Source organism: Eulemur rufifrons, chromosome 30, assembly GCF_041146395.1.
Source record: "Eulemur rufifrons isolate Redbay chromosome 30, OSU_ERuf_1, whole genome shotgun sequence".
Taxonomy (NCBI): domain Eukaryota; kingdom Metazoa; phylum Chordata; class Mammalia; order Primates; family Lemuridae; genus Eulemur; species Eulemur rufifrons.
In genome coordinates, this window is record NC_091012.1 from 92,499,849 (window position 1) to 92,527,435 (window position 27,587).

Consider the following 27,587-nt stretch of genomic DNA (forward strand, 5'->3'; position numbering starts at 1 on the left):
TTATCATCAAGTCTTACCATTTATTTCTTTATGGGGTTAAACAAGAGCAGAGAGGCCTCTGCCCCACAATGCAACAAAACAGAAAGCAGTACACATACAGAGACTCTCACCGAACACAGAGGCAGGAGTAAGAGGGAGGGCAGAGACAACTGAATCATAGCCGGGTAAAGGAGGAAGGGATGGGGGACTACTAAGAAACCAGCTTGGAGACTCAGTCATAGGGACTAGTGCAAGAAAGTCCTACTCATGAAGCACAGTGTAGAAAATGGCAGAAGAAAGCTGCCCGGCTCTGCTGCCTGTGATGGAGGGCAGGGGCAGCCGGAGAGGTGGTGGAAGATTGGGGCGGTGGGGCAGATGGGGGCAGTCAAATGACTTTGAGGTGGAGTGTGGTGCCCCTTTCCCCTGCCGCTGGGCAAGGCCTTGGGCTGGTCTGAGCCAGGGGTCTCCTGGGCACTTGGTGAGGGGGAAGAGAGGATGGGAGTCTCCAAGGGTCCATTCCCTGGGGCCACATGGTCCCCCTTTACTTCCCAGTCCCTTTTCCCCTCCTGAGGATGCAGGAGTTAGAAGGCAGTACCTGGGGTCTCTCTGGAGCCCAAGCACCTGCCCCTTCACTTACACATAAGCATGTCTGGAAAGGAGCCAGCACCTCTTCCCCTTCCCAGCTGAAAAGAGCACTCTAGGGATGGAGGATGTGGCCAGGCCCAAAGTGCTGAGGGCCAAACAGGGGAGTGTGTGGGCAGGGCCCAGCGTGGGGGAACAGCCTGTGAGAAATGAGAAAACTGGCAAGGAAAGACTCCCCAGGCTCACGAAGCCAATTTGGGACCCAGCTGAGGCCCATGCATGAATGATTCCCTCTCCTAGGGAGGCCTCCAATTCATCCCTAAGCCGACCAAGGGCAGCTCTCCCCTCCCCATCTCCCTCTGGGTTTCACTCTAATGCAGCTCCAGGCCCACCCCTCCCTTTACTCACGAGCATCACATCCTAGGACACAGGCCCTTCTGGCACTGAAAGCCCCCTGGCCTGCCCCAGAAACACAGTTCTGGCTCCCTTTCGTGTTGGCTCTTATTGGCTTTTGGATGTCCCAGGAAACATGCCCCCCCCAGCAGACCAGGGCAAAGCTAATGATCCCCCCAAGGGGCACTCGATGTCTCTTCTCTCGTCCTGCCCTCTAGCCAGACTAAACAGTCCAAGTCTCTCAGCCAAGAGATGACACCACATTATCTTTACTCAAAGGGTCCTCTTGCCAGTCTCTGGACTTCCTCCAGCAAGGGACGGGGGTCACTGGAGCAGGGGACCCCGCTACAGGGTAAAAAGGAGTCTGGTTGTTCCACAGCTGGGATAGTAACCCATGGGGTCAGGGATGGGAAAGGATGAATACTCTTTGGTAGGCTGGGGACGGGGACAGGGCAGGGATGGGGGAGGCTCATCTCTGGAGAGTTCTGGGGGAATGCCACCAGTTTCTCCTTCATGGAGGCCTGGGTTAGGACAAGATGGGGGAGTATGAGGACCCAGGCCAGGCCTGACCCACTTGGGCTTAAGTCCCTCCTCCCCATGGAGATTGGAAATGGAAACATCTTTGGCCCCAAGGCCAAGATCTCCAGGGCAAGAGCGGCCCTTGGGAGTATGTGCACCTTCTGTAAGATATGGCCCTTCAGACAGCGGCAGTCTAACCACATGCCCTCGGCCTTCTGTTTCAAGGCCCAATAACTCAGTTCCTGTGCTTTTCCTCTTGCTCCTTATGCAACTCTCTCTTTGAGAGAGAAATCTCTTTGATTTGGGGAGCAGCTCTTGAGCCTGCCTCAACACTAACCGCCCACCTCTCCAAAGCCAGGTGGCAGTTGCCCATTTGGCCATCTCTCCAAGCCCTCTGTTCACATTTCTCCTCTTCTCTCCCCTTCCCTGTCTTCACTCTCTCTCACCATTCATTCTGTACCCCACTCCTATCCCCCATTGCCTAGGGTGGTGGGGCACAGCTTAACTCGGGCCCCGACCTAGCTGCAACTGTGCGCACCTCATCTCCGAACCTAGTGCTTCACCTGTGATGGCCCCAGGTGGGGCAAGGTGCACTGAAGTGGCAGGAGGGCCATTGCACTGTCTGCCGTCGCCTGTAGGGATATGGGCAGGAGGGAATTAAGGATCCTGGCAACAAAAGGAATGTGAGGGGGTGAAAGAGCTTCTCCCCCCCTGGGCCCCCCAACATTCCCTGCAGGGCCGAGGCTGGGTGAGCAGCCTCCTTCCCTGGGGTCAGGGCTCTTGGCAGGGGTGGGCATTTCCAGCCCCCACTCCCCCCCTTTGTTTGCTAACCCCCATAGATGGGGTCTTGGGAGGGGGCACCTGCTGCTCCTGCCTTTTTCTCCCGGATGAGTTTTTCAGCTCCCTGGGGCTCTCTGGCCGTTCTGTTGGAGCTGCTTTTGGGGTGGGGGTAGGTTGGGGGGGATGTGCGGTCCCCCATTTCCCCCCGCCCCCCACCTGGTTCTATACCTCCCATGGGAGGAGCCCCCTCCCTCCCACCTAGGGGGGCTGGAGCTGATGTCAGTGTGTGGTGGAGGTCTGTTCTCCCTCCCTACTGTCACTCTTCCCGTGTCAGGCCCTCCTCTAGGGCAGGCAGTGTCTCCAGCCCCAGTCCCCCACCACCCTGGTTGCTGGAGAAGGACACCATGGTATGGAGGAGCATGAGAACAAGGACACAGAGCCGAATCCTGCTGGGGCTGAGGCGGGAACCCCCAGAGACCGGCAGCAGGGAGGGCTTGTGGCTGACACGGCCTGGGAGGTCATGGCGGGGGTGGTAGTGGTGGTACTGTTGGTGGTAGTGGTGGAAATAGGAGTGGTGGAATTGCTGGTGGTGGGTTTTGGGGGCCTCAGACTCCTTGAACTTCTTCTTCTCCGACTCACAGGAGACCCACTGCACGTCACAGCACTTGGTTTCCGGCCGCTTTGGTGAAGTATCCAGCAACCCTGCCAATGGATAAGGAAGGTGTTGGGGCGGGGGGCGGGGGGCGGGCTGATGGCTATGCCTTAACCTAGAGAGGAGATTTTCAAAGCTCGGACTGCTTGGGGAGCCCTATCCAAGACTCCTTTCCCCCGGCCCCCAGCACTTTCCCTTTCTGAGCCCTTCTCTCCTGGGCACCCCAGCCAGCTTCTCTAGAATGACTCCCTGGCTGGGCATGTCATGGATGGAGATGGACACTCTGGTCTTTCTCCCTATTCCAACCTGGGGACCTCGCTGCTCACTCCTCCAGCCACTGGCCTTCTTCTAACCTGACTACCCTGCTGTCTTCCCTGCTCCCACTCCCCTGGCCTGGTGCCTACCCTGGGCCCCCAGCCTCCTCCCTCTTCCCCAGTGCCCTGCCTTTACCTGTACAGATAAAGCCAGGGAGCCCTCCGTACACCATTTCCTCATTGTCAGGGAGTATAAAGGGGCACCGGGTCTGCACCTCCAGGCAGTATTGCTTGCAGGGCACCCAGCGCTGGCATTCCTGCTGGGTCACGCTGAAGTATTCTGAGCACAGCCAGGCCTTGTAGACAGCCTGTGGGGAGAGGAAAGAGCATCAGCCCATGTGCCAGCCCCTTCCCACCTAAGAGGAGAGGGATGAGGGGGGTGGACTTGTGGTCTTTCAATGGGGCCTCACCGAATTAACCCAAGGATCCAGGGGCTAGAGAAGAAGGGTTTGGGTCAAGGCCACTACATCCTACCGTAAGATCTCCCCTCTTACAGTCCAGACTCCCGAGTACCCCAGTCTGTAGTCATCCAAGACTCAGAATTTATTTGTTGGCAAAAATCCCCAAATTACTCCCATGTCAGAGCTGGAAGGAGCCTTACCAATCATCCCACCCAACCCTATCATTTTACACTTGGTTCAAAGAGGTGTCCTGACTTGTCTGAGGTTACCTGTATATAATGTAATGAGGCAAATTTCAGTTCTGTTCAATTCAGTGAACATTTCTTTGGCTAATGGTGTTGAGGTTTGAAATTCAAGGAAGAAATGAAAAGAATAATCCTTTCTCTACCTCATCAAGGTGTTGTGTGGATCAAAGGATATGGCACATATGAAAATGTTTTGTAAACTGTAAAGTGCAACACAAATGTGAGCAATTATTTTTAATAAAAATAGGAATCTGACTTGCCAGGCACCACAACTGCCTTTGAGCTCTACTTAATCCATGCTCTGTCCCGTTGGCTTCAGCTCTGGTACAGAGCAGACATCATGGGCATTGCCACATTTCATTTGGAATCTTTGCTTTGCAGTTTCACTTCATGGGTATACTTCCTGTTCCTCATCTACCCCAGCCCTACCGGGCACTGGGTCCTAGTTAAGAAAGGTTCCCGGCTCCATACTCTTTGGCTATCATCAAGCCCAGGGTTTCTTAAAAGTGACATTACTGACATTCAGGGTGGGATCATTGTTTGTTGTGGGCACTGTCCTGTGCATGGTACAATCCTGAGCAGCGTCCCTGGCCTCTACCTACCAGATGCTGGCAGCAATTCTCTCCCTTCACCCATTATGACAACCAAAAAAAAAAAAATATCTCAGCCATTGTCAAATGTCCTCTGGGGGCAAAATCATCTCCCACTGAGAACCACTGATCTAGCTGCTTGCTACTCAAAGTGTGGCCCTGGACCAGCAGCATCACCATCACCTAGGAGCATGTGAGAAATACAGACTCTCAGGCCCCGGCCCCAGTTTGCCAAGTCACCACCTGCATTTTAACAGGATGCCCACATGACTCTCATGCATGGGATTAATTAGAGCCCTGCCTGCATCCAGCCCTGGTATCTGAAGGGGAACCTTCTAGGTTCATAGCTGTTCCTCACAGCAGTGGTTCTCAGATGTCAGTGTGTTTCAGAATCCCCTGGGGCATTATTAAATATGCGGATGGCTCCAGCCATTTCAGCTTCAAGAGGACTGAGGTGGGCTTAAGAATCTGCATTTTTGAACCAGGGTCCAGGTCATTTGGCTGCAGGAGGCCCTTCAACCACACTCTGGGCAACATGGTCTTAGAAGCACTTTCAATTTAAACATTTTCACTAAACTACAAATAACTCCACTGTGAACATGGACTTTGGTAATGCAGTCCCACACTGGCCTTGTCCGAAGCAGGGGGTGGTAGTGGGTTGTGGTACAAATCGATCCCCCGAGGAACAAAGCATCGCTTGGGACTTTGGTATCTTACAGGCATCTCAAATTTAACATGCTCTAAATTTTAAAATGTAGTTCTTAATTTATTTATCCCAAATCTGCTGTCACCTTCAAGTCTTGACCATTTCAGTAAGTGCCACAAAGCCTATGTGTCAGCCTTTATTTCTCTTTCCCTGCACCCCCACATCCAGTCCATCAGCAGGGCATGCCAATTCTAGCTCCACATCCACACCTCTGTGCAGGCCATTATTATGTCTCACCTGGGTGACAGCCTGCTCTCTGGCCTCCCCACCTGTGCTCTGGCTCTTTCCAATCCACTGTCCACACAGGAATAGCAGTGGTCTCAAAATGCAATCAAATCATGTTACTCTCTTGCTTCAAACCCTTCAATGCATTTAGACTAAAACCCAAACTTCTGATCACAGACTTCGGGCCCTTGCGTAACTTTGCTCCTGCCTCTCTCTCCAACCTCATTTTCCATCTCTCCCTTCAAGATCATCATGCTCTACAAACAGAGGTTTTCTTTCTTTTCCTCGAACATGTCCTACTTCTTCCCACCTTAGGGCCTTGGCACATGCTGCTCTCTTGGCCTAGAATTCTCTTCCCCCCACTTTTGGCATAGCTGGGCCCTTCTCATCTTTCAAGTCTCAATTTAAGTGTCACTTCCTCAAAGAGGATCTCCCTGACCACTCCCACTAGAGGATGCCACCCTCATAATCCTCTCTTTTCCTTAATTGTTTCTTCACCACAAGCATTACTTTGTCTGCTGCTCCCTTGTTTTGTTTCTCTGTCAACCCCATTAAAATGTGAGTAGCATGTAAGCAGACATGGGGTTGTCTTATTAACCACTGTTGATTTAATGAACAGGAAAAGTAAATGAGGACATGTTCCTACTCTCATGGAAATAATTGGATCTATGGCATATGATCTATACTCTAGGAGAGGGCAAACCATGGACCATTGGAGGGAAGCAAGCAGAGAAGCCAGAAAAGATTTCAGTGAGGGGAGAATAGTTGAGCTTGGATTCAAAGTAGGATTTTAGATGGGAAAATGGAGACAAGGCAGAAGGGCATTCCAGGCTGCGGCAACCACTTAGGCAAAGGCATGGAGGCCAGCGATGCATGGTGTGTTAAGAGAACAGAGAACGGTTCTGTGTGAATGGAATGGAAAGGGTACCAATCTCCTGTTCGTGGATGTTTATTTCCAACTATTCACTATTATGAGTAATCCTCCAGTGAATATCTCTGTAGACACATCTCTTACACACTTGTGTTAAATTTAACTTGTGTTAAATTTTATTTATATAAATTCCTACATATGAAATTATTGGGATAAACGATATGTGCAAAGGAATGAGAAGGGTGTCAAAGGAGAGTAAAATGGAATGGGTGAAAATAAGAGGCAGAGTAAGAGATAAATGGAAGGGGAGAGAGGACAGGAAGAGAGAGGATTGGGGGTACAAGAGAGTAGCAGTGGGGTAAGGGGTAAAAGACAGGAGGCATGCAGGAAAGAGAGGGTGTGAAAGAGTGGGGTAGAGGTCAGGGAATGTTGGGAATAGTGGGGGTAGGAAAGAACAGGGTTGGGGAGAAAGAGCCAGGGAATAAGCAGTGTGGAGGGTGTGAGGGAGGTGAGGGGTAAGAGAGTGGGATGAGGGTGAGAGGAGACGACGGGTAAACAAGAGTAGGGACCTAAGAGAGGGTGAGATGGGGGTGAGAGGGGCTGTTAAGAGGAGGGGGTAAGAAAAGGGAGTGAGACAGGGTAAGAGCGAGCAAGGGGTGGATTAGAAGGAATAAGCGTGGATGAGAAAGATGGGAATATAAGAAAGCAGTGGTAAGAAAGAGGGATAAAAGAACACAGGACAGGTAGGAGAAACAAACAGAAGATAGGAAGGAACACGAAATCACAAGAGCTAAGGGTCCCAGTACCTCAAAGGCCCCTGCCTCTATCTTTTGGGCCCCAGAGTGCCAAGATAAGTCTCTGTCCACAGTCTCTGCCCCAACTTCTGCAGCCTAGACCCAGAAACTGTCTCACTCTCACCCCAAAATTTGTGGAATCGCCCCCACCCCTCACCCTGCATCCATCAGTGGGGCTCGGAGGCCCATTTGGGATTCTCCCTGGGCTCTTCTAGGTCTGTGCTCCTGTTCTTAGGTAAGGAGGCCCTAGTGGAGTTCCTGCTCTCCTCCCAGGCAACTGCAACTAGCCCAGTAGCAGGCTATGGTGGCTGGGCACTCCCTTCATCTGCTCCTAGAGGGAGGGAGGAAGGGAGGGAGGCAGGAAAGGTGGGGGAGGGGAGGGGGTGGTCTGACAGTGGGAGTGTGGCCTTTCTCCTTAATTAGACGACCCCCCTCAGTCCCCACACCCCCAGCCAGAGTCACCATGGCAACAAGTGGGTGAGCAGATTGCTTGGGGAGGACACCAGGCCTGTGGGTGGCGAGACAGGAACAGGCAAGGAGCTAATGAGGGGAATGGAGGAAGAAGAGCGACACGGGGCTCAGAGGTAATCCAATTCCTGGGCTCCACCGACAGCTGGCTGAGGCCATTGCTGGCCCTCATGCTTCACAGGTGGCCTAGGGTCCTTCTCAGGTGAAAGGTCTACCTCTCAGTGCTACAGCCTGGGCAACAAGCCTGCCTTAGACTCTGCAGCCTATTCCTTAGATGGGCCTAGGTAGCTTGCCCTGTCGCATCAGTGTTAGGACTGAGCCAGGGAGGCGGGTTGTGTGGGCAGTCACAGGGGCCTGGACACTCATCTACAAGGAGGGGAAAAGCCAGGAGGGTCAGGCGTAGGAGAGCTGTGGGGCTTGCTGGAGGTGGGGCACGCGGGGAAAGGAAGAAATGTCTCAGAACCAGGTAATAGTCAGTTGGGAGACCCGTGGAGATTATTTTCTCTCCAGCTTCTCAACTCTGGCTGCATATTAGAATCACTCAGACAGCTTTTAAAAAATACTCCTGCCTGGCTCACATCACACCCCAGACCAAGCAAGGCAGAATCCTTGTGGGTGGAGCCTGCACATCTGTAGTTTTTCAAAACACCTCAGGCAATCTCAGTGTGCAGCCACAGTTGAGAACCATCAGTTTAGTCCTACTTCATCATTTTACAGATGGGAAAACTGAGGCCCAGAAAGGGGTGAAGGACTTGTTTACAGCCACATAAAATAGTGGCAGAGGGAGGAGCTTGAAACCTGGTTTCCTTACTCCAATTCTAGGGTTCTTCCTACTGAATGATCCTACCAGCAACTGTGAATTCAAAACTCAGGCGGCAGGACACAGGGCACGGGTAGGGGAGGAGAACTGAGGAGAACCAGGCCTGCTCTGGGCTGTCAGGCTCTTCACACTCCAGCCCTGGCAGAAGAAGCTTCCCCATCATGCCCTGTCCTCTGAGCTTAACCATCCTGGACCCTTGAGGTGGCAGCAGGGGATGGGTGGGGTGGGAAGCCTTGGCCTGGCAGTGCCCTCCTTTCCCCACCTCAGTCAGGCCACTGCTGGGCTCAATCAAGTTCTGGCTGCTACAGCCCAGTTGCTATGGGAACTGGGAGGGTAAGGAAGCAGGGAGTAACTAGAGGGAACACCAATTAACCCAAAAAGGAAGCTAGGAAGGCTGTCCCCCCTCCTCCCAGCTGGGCTGCGGAGCCACTCCTGAGATGGGTGGGGTGAGGTGAGGGGGATCCCCACCCCTCCTGGGCTCTGCAGTTGCCAGTTTAGGGAGAAGTGGGAGGAGCTGGAGAGCCTCACCCTCGGGATCCCTGGCTAGGGCATTCTCATCCCTACTCTACTCTAGAAGGAACTGCTTGAATGCACTTTCACACCCCAAAGCCAGGACTTGGGGCCAGAGGGTTTAGAAAATGGAGGCCTTTCTGAGCTCCTTGCTTTTGGGGCTGGAAAGCCCTCCAGGGAGGAAAGCTTCAGTTCTTGACAACCAGGAAGTAAGCAGTTTCCTCCTTGGTTTCTAACTTGCTTCCCTCCCTAGGGCCTATTTCCCCATCCAAATCCTCCCTGTAGATGTTCACTTCATGGCTGCTTGTCTTCTTAATGTACCCCTGGGACCCTTGGCCAGAAGCTGCAGCTGCAGAGTTTGTGGAGGCAAAACAGCAATGTGGGCTGGGCTTGGGGATGAAGCCGTGGTACACCCCACCCCCAAATTTTACCCATGGGGAAATTGAGACCCAAAGAAGGGGACTGGCTTAGCCAAGTCAGATGGATCCGAGAAATCAACTACAAGCCAGGGTGAGAAGGGAAATACCCTGACTGCTAACCTGATGCCTCTTTGCACTGCACCCATCAACACACATAGAATCGTGTAAGGAACCTCTTGGGTGGGGTCTGAAAAGAGCCAAGTGCTCCTAGTCCCAACTCTAGGCTTTCAAAGAGCTGTATCGGAATAGCATAAGGTCAAAATCAGTCACCCCAACCAGAGGAAAAAGATCATGGATGTAACTCTCGGGACAGCAGTAGTTCATTGGGACTGGCAGAGTCAGACTGGGATTAGAGGCATTACAGGACAAATCCAGGTGGATAATGGGGCTTTATTTAAGTGGCTGTAAAAATAAGCATCAGCTGTCCTGCTTCTCAGACGTAGCAGTCATGAGTCAAAGTGGCCTGGCCTGGCCTGAGGGAAAGGCAGGAGAGACGGTTGGAGAGGTGGGTGAGAACCTAGACTCATCACAGTTAGAGAGGGCCCTTGTGCCTCCAACCAAGCCTCTTATTTCATCTCTCAAAGTACAGTGGCTAGGTGGGCCAGGCATGGAAGGGGGGTGGCCTGATGGAGAAGTAGTGTCCCTAATGCATGGGGCAGCTCTGAAGGGGCCTAGATGGTCCGTGTCAATCAGGTGAGCAGAGGAGGCCAGTTCATGACTGCTCCAGAATGGAAAGGGTCATGAGAATCATCACTCCACCACTGTAACATCACTGCCAAGCACTGTCCAGCTTCTGATAATAAACCTTGTCACGGGCAGCTCACTCTCTCCCAGAACGGCCCAGATCTTCGGGCAACTCTGGCAGTTAAAGGAGTTCTTCCTTCTTTTGAGCTGAGATAATGCCTCCCTGGGTCTTCACTCATGGCACTTAGCTCTTCTGGTGCCATACAGAACAGTCACCTTCCTGTCCCCCATAACAGCCTTGCAGGTATTTGCAGACATCTCTGAATCTGGTTTTCTCATTCATTTGCTCATTTGAACACTTCCTGAACATCTTCTGAGTGCCTGGCATCGTGTTGGGAGCTACAGATGATAGAGATGAGTAAGAGAAGATTCCTGTCTTCAAGGAGCAAGGGAGACAACTATGTGAACCAATCATTACAAGTCACTATGAGAAGTAATACAGATGGTCCCTGACTTATGATGGTTCAACTTTACAGTTTTTGACTTTGTGATGGTGTGAAAGTAATATGCATTCAGTGGAAACAATACTTTCAGTACCTATACAATCATTCTGTTTTTCACTTTTAGTGCAGTATTTCATAATTACAAGAGACATTCAATACTTTATTATAAAACATGCTTTGTGTTAGATGATTTTGCCCAACTCTAGGCTAACGTAAGTGTTCTGAGCACATTTAAGGTAGGCTAGGCAAGCTATGATGTTCAGTAAGTTAGGTGTATTAAATGCAGCTTTGACTTACAATATTTTCAACTTACAATGGGTTTATTAGTCAAGCGTATGTTAAGGAGCATCTGTATCTAGTAGGTACAGTGGTAGCATAAAGGGAGGAGTGATCAACTGTGTTTTGAGAGCTGAAGGACAGGAAAATGTCTCCATCTGGGAGAGGCTTGAGTTAGGGCTTGGAAAAATGAGTAGATGTTCACTAGGTGGGACAGGGAGAGAATAAGTGCACTTCAAACATAGAAATCAGCAGGCACAAAGGCCTGGAGGTGTGAAATAGTGCTGGGCTAAGACACTATAGGTAGTTCAGAGTAGTTAGAGGGTACAAAGGGGGGCATAATGAGAAATGAGGCTGCAGAAGAGGCCATGATAAACTCTAGAACCTGAGGAGGAGCTGGGCTTCATCCTATAGGCAATATAAGAGTCTTCGACGGGTTTTAAATAATTGCTTATTTAAAGATTGCTTACCACTTCTGTGACTAACTTTTCAGACTTCCGTCCGACGTATGGATGATGTAGTGTAGTCATCAAGACTGGAGGCAGGGAGACCAGTTAGGAGACTATTGCAACAATCTGAGTGAGAGAGAATGAGGACCTCAACTAAGGCAGTAGCAGCAGAATTAAGAAATGGGGAGAAAGGGATGGATGTGAGAAGAGATGTTAAACAGATGGAATCAATAGTATTACTTAAGGATGTGGGGAATACGGGGGAGGGAGGGGAGTCCAGGATGACTACCAGGCTTCTGGCTTGGGTAGCTGTATGAATAGAAGCTTCATTTATTAAACAAGGGAAAACAGGAGGAGGAGAAAACTTGAAAGTGAAGATTAATTCAGTTTTTGGTCATGTTGACTTTGAGGTATATGGGGGTCAGCTAGGTAAAAATGTCAAGGAGACAGTTGGACACAATAGTCTGAACTCAGGAGGGTCTGTATAAAGGTTTGGGAGTCATCAGGAGTTAAGGGGTTAGTCATTAGGAACACAGTAGGACTACAATTTTCCATACCCTCTGAAGTTAGGCATGGCCTATGACATATTTTGGCCAATTAAATGTGAGTTGAAGTGACATGGATCACTTCTGAGGAGGAGGTTTAAGAGCTGGTACATGATTTGCCACGTTCTCTTTCCTCCAATGCTGACTGCGGAAGCAGTGTTGAGATGGACCCTTTAATATCCTGGGTCTTTTGGTGACTATCATGAACAGGTGTGCCCTGCTGATCTGTTTTGGACATGTATCATGAGCAAGAAATAACCATTTGTTTTGTTAAGCCTCAAATATTCGGGGGTTGCTTGTTACCAGAGCCTAACCTAGCTCACGCTGACCGGTAACAGTGATGGCGGAAGCCTAGAAAGTGGATAGTATTGCCTAGGGAGAGTGGATAGAGAGAGAAAGAGATCAACAGTAGATCCCTAGAAAATACCAACATTTAAGGGGCAGGTGGAGGAAGGTAATCAGATGAAGGTAGAGGCTGGTTTAAGAGACTGGAGGAGAAACAGAACAGAAGAGAGTGGCATTCTGCAAATTACGAGAGGAGAGAATTTCAAAGAACAGGAAGTGGTCAGCAGATAACGATTTAGATGGGAACACATTGGTTTGGGGAATTAAGAGGCAGTCTCATTATGTTGAGAGCAGTTTCAGTGGAACAGTGGGGTCAGAAACCACATTGTAGTAAGTTGAAAAGGGATTGTGAGGGAAAAAAAATGGAGATAGCTATGTGTAGACTACACTTTCAAGAAGCCAAGCATCCCCAGTTTTTTCAACTATTTCAAGGGATGTGGTTTCCAGTCCTTTCTTCTATCCTGGTTTTTCACATTCAGATGAGTCCATTTTTCTGTGCCCTTTGCAACTGAACACAATCCTCAGATAGGGTTTATCAACACAAACTGAAGTAGTGGCATCAGCCCTCCTGTCCTAGAAACTGCTTCTGTTAATGCAGCCTAAGATCACATTTGCTCTCTGGGGACTGTATCATATTCTGGAAACTCACTGGGGACAGAGAAGGAAAGGCCTGCCTAGAGTGTGGGACATTCTAGATCAAAGTCCTAAGACAGAGCCCAAGCCTTCTGGTGAGACATCTAAATGAACTAAATACCCATGAGACTGTAGGCTTCCTGAGAACAGGAACTGTATCTTACTCATCTGTGTATTGCTCTCAGGGTCTCACATGGAGATGGGTTCCCAGGTAGAGGAGGAATACACATGGAGGTGCTTGCCAGGTATTTGAAAATCAAGCCTCCAGCAACAAGCTCAAATTGGAACAAGGTGGAGAGTTCTAAGAAAAAAGGGAAAATAATGGGTTATGAATGTGTTTGAATGAGATTTTATAGCTCTGATGCAGAGACTGGGGATGCATTAGCAAAAAGTCATAGAACACTAAGCAAACAGAAAAAAAGAGGCAATTATTAACTCCAGGAAAACAAGATGACCAAGGAAGGAAATGTAATCACAGTATTCGACATGACACAGCTATGAACAATATTTATAATCCTAATAATGTAAACATGGAATATTGTTAAAAGCAGAAATTGTGATTTGCCAATATTGAGTGTATGGGAGAAGGGGAAGCATGTGTGTGTATATAGTGCTGCTGGTAGTAAAAGAGCTAAATCCTCTTCTAATCAAATTTTAAAAGTCAACAGATATTTAAAACAGAAAAATCAAGAAATAGCATATTGACATGCCATTTACAAATGTGGAGGTAAATATCAGAAGAAACAGCCAAAAGATTCTCAAGTGTTTAACTCTGAAGAGTGAGGCTTAGGGGTGTGTATGTGTACACACACACATATACACATATACACATATGTGTGTATATATACATATATAACTTGCAAATGCCTTTTAAATTATGAACATATATTGCTTTTATAAAATTAAAATTAAATAAAAACATAAACTGATCTGCAGCCATGAACCTCAAAAATAACAAAACAAAATCCCCAAGACTTGACCTGACCAACCTGACCAGACTCAGCCCACACTGCCCTGCCCTGGATCACAAACTCCATCACCACTGTCTGGGATATGGGCTTAAGCCAGGGAAGCAAGAGTTAATGAGGGGTCCCATAGCTAAAGAGAGGAACTAAGATGAGAGGAGGGGAGCTTTGGGAGCTTTTGTGCACAGTGGTTGTGCAGGTCACCACAGGAATGGTGCCAGTGTGACAGTGACAACCAAGGTTTCCATTGAGCTGCACACCTGTTTACCCACACAGCTAGACCTTGGCCCAGGCTAGGAAACAATCTCCAGCCTTCTGCAGGGATCACCATAAAACCAGCTCCTTTTCCCTGCCTTACCTCCTTCCCCAAATGCCACACCTGGCTAGACAGATGAGAGGCTGGGGAGAACAGGGACCTGATCAAAGATGACTGTCAGCTGTGCTTGGTCTTTGGTGATGAGGTAAATCAAGGACTTTGGAGTTCTTCCATCTTCCTCTCTGCCTTCTCCCTCTCCCATCTAAGCATGTCTTTGTGCCCTCACTCACTAGAATCTCTCCAGTTGCCTTCTGGCTCCTAATCCTCCACTCTCACTCCAGACACTTCGCCTCCTGCTCCCAAACTACCTTTCCCTGCTCCTAAGTAGCCCACCCCAGTATTGTCAATCTCAACTGGGTGTTAAGCAATCATTTAGATTAAACACATCTAATTAAGGTGAGAATAATAATAGCTACCATTTATTAAGTTCTTCCTATATTCCAGACTCTGTTCTAAGCACCTGATCCTGACATTTATTAACTCATTGAATCCTTACAATTACCCCCTGAAGAGGAGACAGATCTTTACAGATGAGGACAGGAAGGTCCAAAGAGTTTGAATAACTTGCCCAAGGCCCACAGCCAATAATAATAATAACAATAATATTAATAATGGTGGCTAGTGTTTCTTGAGTACTTTCCATTTTGCAGGCACTGTGCTCTTAAGAGATTAGCATGCTTTATGTCATTTAAGCCTCATAATGACCCTATTTCTTAGTTCCAAAAGCAAGGAAAGTGAGGTTCCAAAAAAGATTAAAGAATATGTTCAAGGTCTCAGCAACTATTGTACAGAGAAGACAGATTTCAAACTGGAACTTGAAGCCAGGTTTACCTGGACGTCAATGCCCAAGCTCTCATATACCATACTACCCTTGGGATGGTCCCTTCAATCCACTACCACCATTGAAGCTTGTTACTCAAACAAATCTCTTTTTGATGGAATTTCAGGTCAAGTTGGGAAGATTTCTAGGTCTGGATCGGGCGGGGGAGGGGATTTTCTAAAATCACTCTATTCAGTCCATTCCCCATATGAGTACGATTTTCTTTTTAAGTGGATGCAGGGGGAAAAGCATTGGGATAGTAGGGGCTACAAACGATAATTTTTATTTCTCTGTCAAAGTACTCCATTCCCTCTTTCCTCTAAGCACACACACACACACACACACACACACACATAAACACACCTCCTGGGAGTTGAAGGTGTTAAAAAAGGCAAACACTGCTTTGCTTCTTCCATACCCACCAGCTTCCTACCCAGAGCCTGAGGCTCACTATTCCTGCTCTAATCTTTGGCAACTGGTGAAAGGAGGGCAAGATGTCTCCAGTAGAAAGGTTTTCTTGCCTTAAGGCATGAGTTCTCCTGTCCCAGGTCCTACTTCTGGGGGCTTCTGGAATAGCCTTGCTAGAAGACTGTAATGTCAGAGTCCATTCCTTCAGAAAGTCTCAGGGCAGCTATAAACTTCACCTAATTGCTCCTTCTTCCCAGCTTATTCCATAAATGCTCTTCATCAAGAAGGTTTGCTCCAGCCAGATGGAGCTGGGTTCAGATTCTGGCTCTGCCACTATCTATGTGAGCTTGGACAAGTTACCTGTCAGGAGGCGGGGCCTCTGCCACTAATTTTCTATATGACTGTGAGAAAGGCACTTTCACTTTCTGGGCCTCAATTTGGATCCAAGAAGATGGTCCCTATGGAGCAAACATGTATGATGGGAAGATAGGGTCAACAAATTTTAAACTGAAACAGACCTGCAGTCCAAATCTCCGGTCTGCTCTTACCAGTTACAAACCTCAGGCAAGTTACCTGACTTCCCTGATTCACACTTTCCTCATCTGAAAAACAGAGATAATAAAAGTACCTACTCTTACTTTTCTGTAAATGCTGTCTGTAAAGTAACAAGCACAAAGCTTTATCTGTAGTATAATTATACCAGCACAGATTGGGTAGTACCATTGCCTGCTGCCATTTAAATCCCAGCTCAACTCTTACTAGCTGGATGACCTTGAGCTTGTCATTTAACCTCTCTGAGACTGTCTTCTCCTCTGTAAAAGGGAGATAATATATATGCACTTCACAAGGCAGATGTAAGAATTAAGTAAGATAAAGGACATAAAATGGCTGGGATAGTTCCCTTCCTTCCCATTCCTTCCTTTCAGTTCTAAGATGCAAACAACAAATGAAAAAAAAATATGCCACAAATGTGATCACAAAAAGGTTAATATCACTAATATATATAAAAGAGTACATACAAATCAGTAAGGAAAACACAAAACATGAAAAGACAATTCACAAAATAGGTAATACAAATGGCCTATAAATAAGAAAAGCAAATGTCTGACCTAAGGAATGCAAATGAAAAGTCAATGCTGTACCATTTTTCAACTATCAAATAAGTAAAGCTTTAAAGACATGTTATCCAATATTGGAAAAATATGCTAAATTAGTCTTCCACTTTTGGTGAAGGTATAAACCAGAATAATCTAGTAATTTGAAAGAAATTTGGTAATGTATGTCAAGAGCCTTAAAAAGGTTAACACTCTTTGATTCTGTAAGTCAAGTGCAAAAAGAAACTTCATCCTGTAGAATTAATGTTTATGCTCTAATTTGTATGCAAAACAAAGGAAAGAAAAAGTCATTTTGTGTGTAGGTGTTCATGTAAGCCTCGAGAGAGGGGTAGAAGAACACACTCCAAATTGTTAACATTGGTGACCTCAGGGCAGCGGGCCTGGGAGGGGAGTAAATAGGATTATTAATGGTTTTCTTTGAGACAGGGTCTCGCTCTGTTTTCCAGGCTAGAGTGCAGTGGCACCATCATAGCTCACAGCAACCTCAAACTCCTGGGCTCAAGTGATCCTCCTGCCTCAGACTCCCGAGTAGTTGGGACTACAGGCATGCGCCACCCCACTGGCTATTTATTTTTTATTTTTTTGTAGAGATGGGTCTCACTATTGCCCAGGTTGGTCTCGAACTCCTGGCCTCAAGCAATCCTCCCGCCTGGGCCTCCTAAAGTGCTAGGATTATAGGTGTGAGCCACCACGCCTAGCCATTAATGTTTTCTTTATAAACCTCTGTATTGTTAGATTTGGTACAATGAGCATGCATTATTGTGATTTTGTAAACTCAGTATAGTAGAGAAATAAGGAAAAAAGGATTTGAGATAGCATTTATTGGTAAAAAAAGAACTGTAGCTCTGACACAGATTTATGAACAAAGATATTCATCACAGCATTTTTTATAATAGTAAAAAGTTGGAAGTAACATAAATATCTATCAGTAGAGGACTACTTAAGTAAATTACATTACATTCATGTGATGGAATATTGTACACTCATCAAGGATGATGTTTATAAATATTTAATTACATGGAAAGATACTCGGTTTAACAATAAGTTAAAAAGAGTAAGATAAAAAAACTGTATGATTTCAACTATGTAAAAATATATAGTCACACCCATTGGGATGGCTATTATCAAAAACACCCAGAAAATAACAAGCGTTGGCAAGGATATGGAGAAATTGGAACTTTTGTGCACTGCTGGTATGTATGTAAAATGGTGCAGAATGTATAATGTAAAATGTAATGTAATGTAAAACGGTACAGCCACTGTGGAAAACAGGATGGCAGTTCTTCAAAAAGTTAAACATAGAATTACTCTATGATCTGGCAATTCTATTCCTAGATATAAGCCCGAAAGAATCGAAAACAAGGACTCAAACAAATACTTATACACCAATGTTCATAGCAGCACTGTTCACGATAGCCAAAAGGTGGAAATAACCTAAATATCCACAAAAAAAATGAAAGGATAAGCAAAATGTGGCATAGACATAGGATGGAATATTATTCAGCCATAAAAAGGAAAGAAGCACTGACACATGCTACAACAGGGGTAAACCTTGGAAACATCATGTTAAGTGAAATAAGCCAGACACAAAAGAACAAATAGTGTATGACTCCACTTATATGAGGTACCTAGTCAAATTCATAGAGACAGAAAATAGAATAGTGGTTATCAGGGGCTGGAGGGAGGGAGGAATAGGGAGTTATTGTTTAATGGGTGCAGAGTTTCTGTTTGGGAGGATGAAAATGTTTTAGAAATGGATAGTGGTGATGGTTGTACAATGCTGCAAATGTACTTAATGCCACTGACTTATACACTTAAAAATACTTGAATTAGTAAATTTTACATTATGTATATTTTACCACAATAAGAAAACTAAGTGTCTCTGGGAAGTTTTTCCTGTTATCCTTCTATTTTCCAAAATTTCTCAAAGACCTTTTTTCTGTAATTGTAAAAAAAGACATTTTTAAAGGATTCTGAGTCTATAATAATCCTGAAGGATTAACTTGGTTGGAAATTTTAGTTGAGTTCAACACTAAACAGACATGTTCACCTTTCACAGATTAGATAGGTAGCCATGCTATCTGCTTAAAACCAAATAAGACAGAGAACATTGGTAACACCCACCACCATCAAATGGCCCTCTCCTGGCAGAACTTGGTGGGCTGGTACTTCCTTCAATCCCCAAGAGAAGCTGAGATGTCCAAGGCCAGGGGCTCACCAAAACCCTGGCATGGCAGCCAGGCATCCAAGAAAGCCAAGGCCAGGCCTCAACAGGCTCTGGGGTGACAAAGCCTCACTGCATTCACTTTCCCTTCCAGCTCTACCAGCATGGGCAAGGATTTGGGGAAATTGTACATGCTGGAGTGAAGTGGATGTCGAGGCCAGGGGCTCAGGCCTACATTAGGCCTGCTTAGGGCACCTTCTCCCCTCCTGTCCTGGTTGATCCCTCCAGCAGATTGGGGCTGAGAATATAACAGTCATACCTTCCCCCCAGGCAAGATGAGCCCAGCTCCTCCCATCTCCTTTGCAGAGCTTGTAGAAAAAGGAGGGAACAAACACCTCCCTTCTTCCTATTGCTATCCCAGGAGGATACCAGTGATTGTCACTGTGTCTCAAGGACAAGAGGCTGGGATATTGAACAAAGAGGATGTTGGTGGGTCCTCACTTTGGATCTTGGCCACTTCACGGGGCCCCTAAAGTGCCAATAGGCTCTGCTGGACCTCCTCTCCAGTCTGCCCAACTTCTCATCCCTCAGCCTCTCAGCAGCCAGCTGGGCACTGCCTCTGACAGCTGGAGGAGATTATTAACATTTTCTTTATACATCTGTGCACTGAGGAAAGAACACACAGACCTGGGTTTGTATCCCAGCCCTCCCATGTTTTGGCTATGTGGCCTGGATAGCTCATTGCCCTCACTGAGCCTCAGTTGTCTCATTTGTAAAATGGGGATCATGATAGTGCCTGCTTACTAGGATGATTGTCAGGATTAAATGAGTTCATGAACATATATGAAGCCCCTGGCATCTCCTAGGCACTCAAAAGCTTGTAGTTTTCTTCTTTCCTTTCCCTTTCTTAGCCCTTTCTTCTTTGGAGCCAGTTGGCCTCATCTTCTGGCCCAGAGACTTGTGGCTCAAGTTCCAGCTCCTTTCTTCAGAATCCATTCAAGCAGGAGCTTTGGCCCTGGCAGTCCCTGTCACTCCACAGTAACTCCTTCCCTCCCCAGGGCCAGCTACAGCTCACCTGATGCCCTTGTTCTCCCTTCTAAGCACCTACCTGGCTGAAGGTCTCAAAAAATCGAGGCTTTTCTGAACCCCCTCTTATGCCCAGGAAGAGGAGGCTGATCCAGCCTCCCTGGCCTCTTGCACACATTGTGCTCTGCATGCCTGTAACCACAGGAGTGAGAACATACCCATTCCCCAGAGACCCACAAGGCTAGCACTGGACAAGGTGCTTCTGAGGGCCCAAATTTGTCCCCAGAAGCAGAGGCTGCCCCTGGGCTTTCGGCAAACACTGGCAGCTGGAGTCTGCATGTGGCTGAGAAGTGAGCTGGGGAGGGCAAGTTTGATGTCCGGTCTGCATGGCACACAGCAGGTAAACAGCCTCAGAGGGTGGGGACACAAAAGAACTGCCCTGAAGGAAAAGTTTTTCCAGGGCAAACTCCCACCTCTGAGTCTGAGGTGTCGGCCTACATCCCCATCCACATGTAAAAGAGTGGATGACCCTTACTCTGAGGTACTGACATCTGTGGAGGGGACCAGCATGTACCCATATGGCTTAGAAGTACCCTCTCATGCTTATGAAGTGTTCAGAGATCTCTGACCCTCCTTTAATCTCAGTCCCACGCACTGTCTTCCCTCTCCTCACCCTCACCTCCACCGGGTTCAGCAGACTTTTCCAGCCAGACCATGATATTGGGTGGGAGGCTGCTGGGCTCCCTTCCTCCACCTAACTCCCCCTACTCCCACCTTCAGGAGATACCAGTATATCCTTCCTGGAAGTTCCCGTTGCTATGGTGACTATAGTAGTCAGGCAGCAGCCTGCGGGAAGGAAGGGAAGTGGCCACGAAGAAGACTAGGAGATGTGTGTCTATGTCAACGTGTGTCTGTGTGTCTGAGTGTGTGTGCATGCATACACACACATGTCTACCCTGAATGGGGAAGAGAGAGGGGAGAGGGGCCAGGAGAAAGGATGGGGAGAAAGTAGGTAGAGTGTGAGTGGGGTGTGAGGGATGCCAGGCGTGAGGGGCATGGAGGCCAGAAAAGGGGGTGGGATCTAGGGGAAAGGTTGGGAGTGGGTGAGGTGGAAGATGGCAGGTTGGGGGAGTGGAGTGGGACAGGAGCAACTGAAAGAGAGGAGCAGGGTGGGGAGTGGGGCAAAGGCTTGGGGTGGCAAGGGGTGGAGGTAACTGTTGGGAGGAGCAGGGGTCGCAGGAGTATAGGTATAGGGACAAGGATTAGAGCGTGAGGTGTGGGTGTGGTTTAAGAAGGGCCTAGGGTGATAAGTAGAAGACCGGGAAGGTTGTGGGGTCCTTGGCATGTGAATGGGGATTGGGTGTGGGCTAAAATGTGGGAGGAACATAGGGGTTGTGATGGGGGTGGGTCAGGATGGGGGTGAGAGGTCTGGCGAGGTGTGGGCAGCAGGAAGCCACTTTCCCACTCCCATGTTTCCTTGTCGTAGACATAAACAGTGCTTCCTCTCTGTCCCTGCCCCAGGATTCCCAGTTCCTGCCCTTTCCCAGAACCCTATGCTCACATTCCTTGGTGATTAGGAGATGAACTTCTGTGGATCTGGAGGCTCCTCCCCAGGGCAGGCTTTGCCATGGTTCACAGGAGGCTGCTTATTGACTGCCTCCTCTTTCCTCCAGCCCCAAACAGGGACCAGGGCACCCCCTCTGGTCCTAAGAGCCCTGGGATAGGGAGGCTGCTTGTGGGGCACTGGTTGTGGGGCACTGCTTCCTGCCTGCCAGACCGGATGACACTAGGGGCCATGGCTAACTTGGGGGTCCTGCTCCTGCCCTTTGCCCAGTGCTCTGAGCTCCCTGCTCTCAGCACCCCTCATCTCCAGCGTTAGCCTGGGAGTCCTGCTTGGCAGGAAAGCTGTGGCAGGTGGGAGGAGAGAGGAAGGCAGTGAGGCAGAAACAGCTGCCAGCCGGAGTGGAGGAAGAGCAGGGCCCCAGCGGGTACGGGCAGAAGGCGAGGCACTGGCTCTGGCAGCCCCCCACCCCCCTCCATGTGTGGGTGTTAGGCCCAACATCCTTCCACAGCCCTCCCCATCCAATGCTGCTGTTCAGGGAGAAGACTCCGTTCACAGGCCTAAACTCTGGGCTGAAAAAGACCTCAGAAGTCGCCTGGTCCAACTCTGCCCATTAGCTGGTGTTAGCCTCCACAGCGTATCCCCCAGGGGTCTGTCTGTATTGTGCCAGACATTTCCTAGAAGCAAGAGTGCACTTCCTCCTAAGGCAGTCTGTTCCTTCTTTGGAAGGAAAAAACTTAACTGAGCAACTCTGATGTGTCAGGCCTACGTACTGTACAGACTTCTCATTAATAATGACCTCACCGGGCTGGTATGAATTAGCTCCATATTACAGATGAGAAAAATGAGGCTCAAAGATTTGAAGGCTCTACCTCAAGGTGACACAGGTAATAAATAAAGGAGCTAGGTTTGAACCTAGGATTTTCTCACTACAAAGTCCCTCTGGGGCCAAGAAGGATGTGCTTCTTTGTACCACGACAACGCTTCTGAGATGGGAAGTCAGAGACCACATCCTCCCGAGTCTCCTCTTCTCCAAGTGAAACAGTTCCTTCAACTCTCTCCAGGAGAACTTGGGTTCCAGCCTCCTTCTCAGCTCAGTCAGTGTGAGACCCAGAACCAAACATATAGTCTGCCAGGTGGGTTTGGGCCAATCCAGAATAGAGCAAAACTATCACATCCTTCCTTGGCACTAACCTTTATTAATGTGGCCCTATGGCTGGTAAGAAAGCAGAGAACTGCCCCTCCTTTGGGCCTCTATCCCCTCTTGGATCAAGAGCTATGAGAGAAGAGGCCAGAGTTTTGCTCCCATCTCTACTGCTCTCCTCAATCTGAATGTTCTGAATTGAGAGTGGGAAAGAGGCAATCAGAATGAGGCAGGACCGTGGCGGAGTTGGGAGGATGGAGAGCCATGGGGGAGCGAGGTGGTTGTCCAGTAACCCTAGGCAGGGCCAAGAGAGCCAAGGCGGGCAGTAGGGCCTGGGGGTGCACAGGGAGATAAGAGAGGGGTGGGACATAACCCCAGGAGTTGGGAGATGCCAGAGTGGGGATGGGCATTGGCCTGCCTAAGTTAACATCGCTCTGCTGTGCGAGAGGAAGTCAGTCGCACGTTAAGGAAATGTTGCAGCTGGTACTAAATTGGGAGGTGTCACAGGCAGCAGTGAGGACAGGTATGATTCGTGGGGCCCTATGTGGCCTGAAACAGGGGCAGACATTGCAAAGGCAGAGAACAGGGTTTCTGGGGCCACCCAGGAAGGATCTAAGGCACTCAGGACAGAGACCTGGGGACCAGGGTTCACCCAGCTCTGGGTCACAGGCTCCAGGCTGGTTTCCAGAAGTAGAGGAAGCCTGTTCATCCCGGCCTGGGGCTGTGGGCTCTCCACTCAGGAGAAGCTCTGAGGGTGGGGCATTTCCCAGGGATCTCATTTGGGGTGGGGGCTGGACAGGAGGACTTGGAGCCTCGGAACTGGCTAGGGGATCGGCAAAGAAGGACTGTAAGGGAGGTGGGGTGAGGGGCTAAGGAGAGAGGGAATTGCGGGGAGGGGAGCAGGGCTGTTTTTTTCCTTATTGCTCGTAATACAGCTAGATTTGAGAGCCCTGCATGTCCAGGCCTCAGTTGAGGGAGAGAGCATTGAAAGACGGGTGGGAAAGACAGGAAGAAAGCTGTGGAGATGGCACTGCCCTTCTGCCAGCACAGCAGGCAGCAAGAGAGCAGGAGGAGTTCGCTTGCTCGCTGGAGAGAGACAGACAAGGAAACAAAGGAGAGGAGGGAGGGCCGTCGGGAACTTGAAGGGAGGCCATGGCAAAAGCATGGGCTTAGCACCAAAACACGCAGGGTGGAGTCTTGGAACTCCTGCTCATTAGCTGAGTGACCTTAGGGCAAACTGCTATCCCCCTGCACCTCAGTTTCCTCATCTGTAAAGTGGGGATAATGGTGCTAGTATTCCAAGCTCCCTGATCTCATAACATATATGAGAGGGGTTGAAAACCCTAAGCATTACATCAACGTCAAATGTTATATTCTTCTTACAAAATACTATCAGCTACCTCTTTCCACTTAAGTCTCACAAAAGACCCAGGATGTGGGAAGAGCAAGGATTATTATCCCTGTTTTACAAATAAGGAAATGAAAGCTTAGAGAAGTGAAGTGACTTGACCAAGGTCATACCACTAACAAGTCGTAGAGGTGATAAAGCCTCCTGAATCGGAGAGATCAGATGTCTTTCTCCTACATCAAACTGCTTGGTAAAAACAATCAACATGAGAGATTATTATTTAGAGCAGGATCAGACAGAGCTTGGAGCCAACTGTAATATGGAGAAAACCCCATGGAAAAGTTGTGGCGTGGCTCTCATTCATACTGGTGTCTGAGAAATAAACTAGTCAGGGCTATGGGGCTGGAGGGAGGGCCACAAAAGACAGACATCCTTTATTCCATCTGCTTGTGGATTACATCCCTCTGCTGCCACTGAGTACATGTGTCTGTGGCTGACATCCAGGGTATGTGTCTTTATCTCTATATGACTAAATGTGTCCTTTTTCATGTGACAGTACTTCTGCCTGTGTGTCTCTGACACTGTGAGGAGATGTGCACGTGTGTGACACAGTGTCTGCTTCTATGACACTGTTTGTGGGTGTGACGACCTCTCCGTATTCTGTGTGACTTTGCCCGGGGTGGTGGTGGTGGTGGTGGTGTATGGCAGTGTGTCTATCTGTCTGTACACCTTTAAGAAGTGGAATATCTCATTTGGTAGTGTGAGTGAGGCAGTGAGTCAGCTGAGGCTGAGGGAGGCGGGAGGGAGACTGCTAGGTTACGAGAACAGGAAAAAGGAGAAGGAGAAAGTGGAGTCAGGAGCAAGGAGCTACCCCTTTCCTCCCTAACCCCCTTCCCCAAATCCCTATGGAGTCCACCAAAAGCATGGAAACCTTGCAGAAGTACACAGGGGCCATGCTGGATGGAAAGGGGCACTTCCCGCCCCTCCCCAAAGCCTTGGAGGGAGATGAGCTCAGCAAGGAGACAACTGTCTCCCTTTCCAGCTCTTGGCCCCAGCTCGAGGATGTGTGAGGCCACTGCCTCACCTGGTCTCCTTGTCATTTGACCCTTTGACCTTGCTGTTCTCTTTTCTCTCAAAGGCATGCCACCTGGCCAGGCTGGGCAAGCAGAGCAGTAGCATCAGGTCCCAAATGTCTGCAACCCCCACCCACATACTGTCCAGAACAGCCCTGCTGAGGGTCAAGAAGTTTCTCAACACTCAGCTCTTCCCTGGACAGGGCCCATTCTGCAGCTACCTCACCTCTCCTGTCCCTAGGAGCCAGAAAGCCAGCTTTCCCTTCATTGCCACCGTGGGGCACTGGGAAGGCACTGGGAGTTTTGTAATGCACCAACATCCAGTGGCCCTCCCACCAGCCACAGTACCCTGTTCTTAGCTCCTTCCTTTGTCAGGGAAGAGGAGCTTGCAAGTTCCCTCCTTGGGAGAAGACAGGCGCTCTGGGGCTACACCTGTCTCGGCTCTGACCAGCCACCTCAGGTCACGTAAGGTCAACAGTGTGATGTGCCCCACCACCAGGAGTACCCCTCCTCTCACCCATTGGCAGGAGCCAAAGAGTGAGGACTGGGTTGCCAAATATTCTTCCTCCTGCCTCTGGCCTTTCCACTGCACCAGCCAGTCCCAGGACTTTCAATTCCAGCCCAGGGAAGGAGGGGGCACAGCTGGATGAGGGTGGAGGCTGGGGGAGCACAATCCCTCCTGCTACCCCTTTGCCAGCCCAGGGCCCCATGGCCCCTCCCTCCTCTTGCGGGGGCGGGGCGCCAGGAAGCCTCAGCCCCTAAGGTGCTCAAACCCTGAATTAATAGAAGTTGGCCAGGTGATTACCTGACCTGAATCTCTGAGGCCCCTTCTCTAGGGAGGGTCCTACGGTGGCACTGGTAGTGCTGCACTGGAAACGGTAGGAGTGATGGGATGGGTAGAGAGGGAGTCCTTTTTCCATCCCGGTCCCAATGCCACCGCTGCCGCTGCCCAGGCAGCCCTTGCGGCCACGGACGCCAATCCCTACCTTACAGCCTTTCGTGCAGGACCGGATTGAGTACTCTTCTGCCTGTAAGTATTTATGCAGCACGAGGTCGAACTCGTCATATTTTTCCTGAGCATGTCGGTCCAGCCGCTGGTACGTCTCGATACAGTTGCTACACACCTCCCAGGCCCCGGAACCTGGGCTGGCCACCACGGCCAGCAGATCCCCCAGCAGGGTGTCCAGGCTGCAGTCCAGGCTGTCGGGGCGGTCCATGCCCAGCAGCAAGTCCCAGACCGTGTAGGTGTTGCAAAAGGAGAGAGTGAAGTTCCGAAAGTGGCCTTTGAGCAAGTTTTTTTTGGCGGTGGGGAACTCGGCCGGGCCACGGGAAGGGGAGTCAGGGGGCCGCAGAGGGGGGGCCGGGGTAGTCGGTTCGAAAAGTCTCTGCAAAGATTGCAATTTGGTGCAAGCTGCGTCCAGCCCCGTGGGCTCTGGGACGCCGCCGCAGACCGGCCCGGAGCCGGCGGCGGGGGCGGCTTTGGTCAGGTTGCTGTATCTCGGGCCGCAGGTGCCCGGGGGCGCTCTGGGCTCGCCGGGCGACGGCGGCGGCAGCGGCAGCACCGCACGAGGAGGCACCCGCTGCCGCTCACGGCCGGCCCCCCAGGGCGGCCGCATGGCGCTGCTCAGCTCCCTGGCCCGGGGCCGGGCCCCCGCGCACAGCCACAGATGGTCAGCGAGCAGCACGGTGAAGAAGAGCAGGGACGCCAGGGACAGTCGCCATCGCTGCGCCCGCTCGGAGTCGGCGCAAGGTTTGTCGCTCGGCCTGGGAGCCCAGCAGCAGCAGCAGCAGCAGATAGTCAGCGCGGCGGTGTCTTTTCCGGGCCACATCCAAGCGCCCCTGAACATATTTCAGGGGTGTCCGGGCTGGAGGGAGTAGGCAGGCGCGAGGCCGGACGGCCGTCTCGGGCGGGCGAACTGCGCGCCACTCCGCGCTCTTCGGCGCCGTCCAGGCTCTACCTCGGGGGCTGCATGGTGAGGCAGGCCGGCCGGCCCGAGGCCCCACTCAGGCCGGAGTCGCGGGGCGCTCTCGTGCCGTCCCCGCGCCGCTCCCGCGCTCCCTAGCTCTCAGCCGGGGCGCCGCCGCCCGGCCCGCTAGGCGCTGCCCGGCGTCCCGGCGGGGGGCGGTGCGGGGCACTGGGGCGGTGGCGGCTGCGGCGGCGCCGCACTCCTCATATTGTCGGGTCCCTCAGATGCCCTCCGCTCCGCGCTACTTCATTCCGCGCCGGCAGCCGCCCGGCTCGCACTCTGTTCTGGCCGTCTCGGGTCGGCGCAGCTCTGCGCCCCTCAGCGCCGCCGTGCGGGCCCCGCCGCCGCGCTCCGCTCCGCTCCGCTCCCCTCGCCCCCAGCCGCTCCACTCCCGCCCGTCCGCCCGCAGCCCTCTCCGCGCCGCTCCCTGCCTCGCTCCCGCCCTCCTAGGCCGGCCAGCCGGTCCGCTGCCCGGCCCTTCGGGCTTCGCTCGCGCTCCGGCCGTTCGCCGGGGCCGGTCCCGGGCCGGCTCTGCTCCGGCTCCGCACCCGCTGCTCCCGGAGTTCCGGCTCGGGCGGGCCACCTGGCTCCCGGCAGCGCCACAGGCGCCGGACGCGGACACCGGGCTTTACTTAGTGCGCCTCTCGCTTCCGCCTCTCGTTCGCACCGCTGTGGCGGCCGCCGAGCGGCATGGCCCCGTGGCTCCCGCTGGCCATGCCCCCTCAGTCTGTCGCCATCTTCCGCTGTGCGGAGAACACCTTGAGAGCCCGTGTGCGAGTGTGTTTGGGGGGAGCAGGGCGGAGAAAGAGGCACCGAGAGGAGGAGGGAGCAGGACTGGGGCCCCGACTGCGCCTGCGCCTCAGGACTCCCCCCACCCCACCCCACCCCAGCCCCCGCCGGCCGCAGCCTGTGCTGTTTGGGGATGTTTCCAGTCCACCCCCAACTCCATTCACTTCAGCGCCTCCGTTCATCCGCCC

General features: G+C 50.6%; 1 protein-coding gene across 1 annotated transcript; it reads right to left on the reverse strand.

Annotated features, from left to right (window-relative positions):
* NALF2 (NALCN channel auxiliary factor 2) lies at positions 1-27,448 on the reverse strand. The gene is made up of 3 exons (XM_069464039.1): positions 25,630-27,448; positions 3,356-3,527; positions 1-2,955 (listed from the first exon to the last, which is right to left on the reverse strand). Exons 1-3 carry the CDS (start codon positions 26,488-26,490, stop codon positions 2,570-2,572), a joined length of 1,419 nt encoding a protein of 472 aa, XP_069320140.1. The 5' UTR covers positions 26,491-27,448; the 3' UTR covers positions 1-2,569.
* Between the last annotated feature and the right edge of the window lie 139 nt (positions 27,449-27,587).

Excerpts from the sequence above, each read along its gene's own strand:
- NALF2 (XM_069464039.1), bottom strand. The coding sequence starts at position 26,490 with ATGTTCAGGGGCGCTTGGATGTGGCCCGGAAAAGACACCGCCGCGCTG. Across the intron at positions 3,528-25,629 it reads CCTGCACGAAAGGCTGTAAG|GCTGTCTACAAGGCCTGGCT; the intron begins GTAGGGATTGGC and ends CTCTCCCCACAG. Across the intron at positions 2,956-3,355 it reads CCCTGGCTTTATCTGTACAG|GGTTGCTGGATACTTCACCA; the intron begins GTAAAGGCAGGG and ends ATCCATTGGCAG.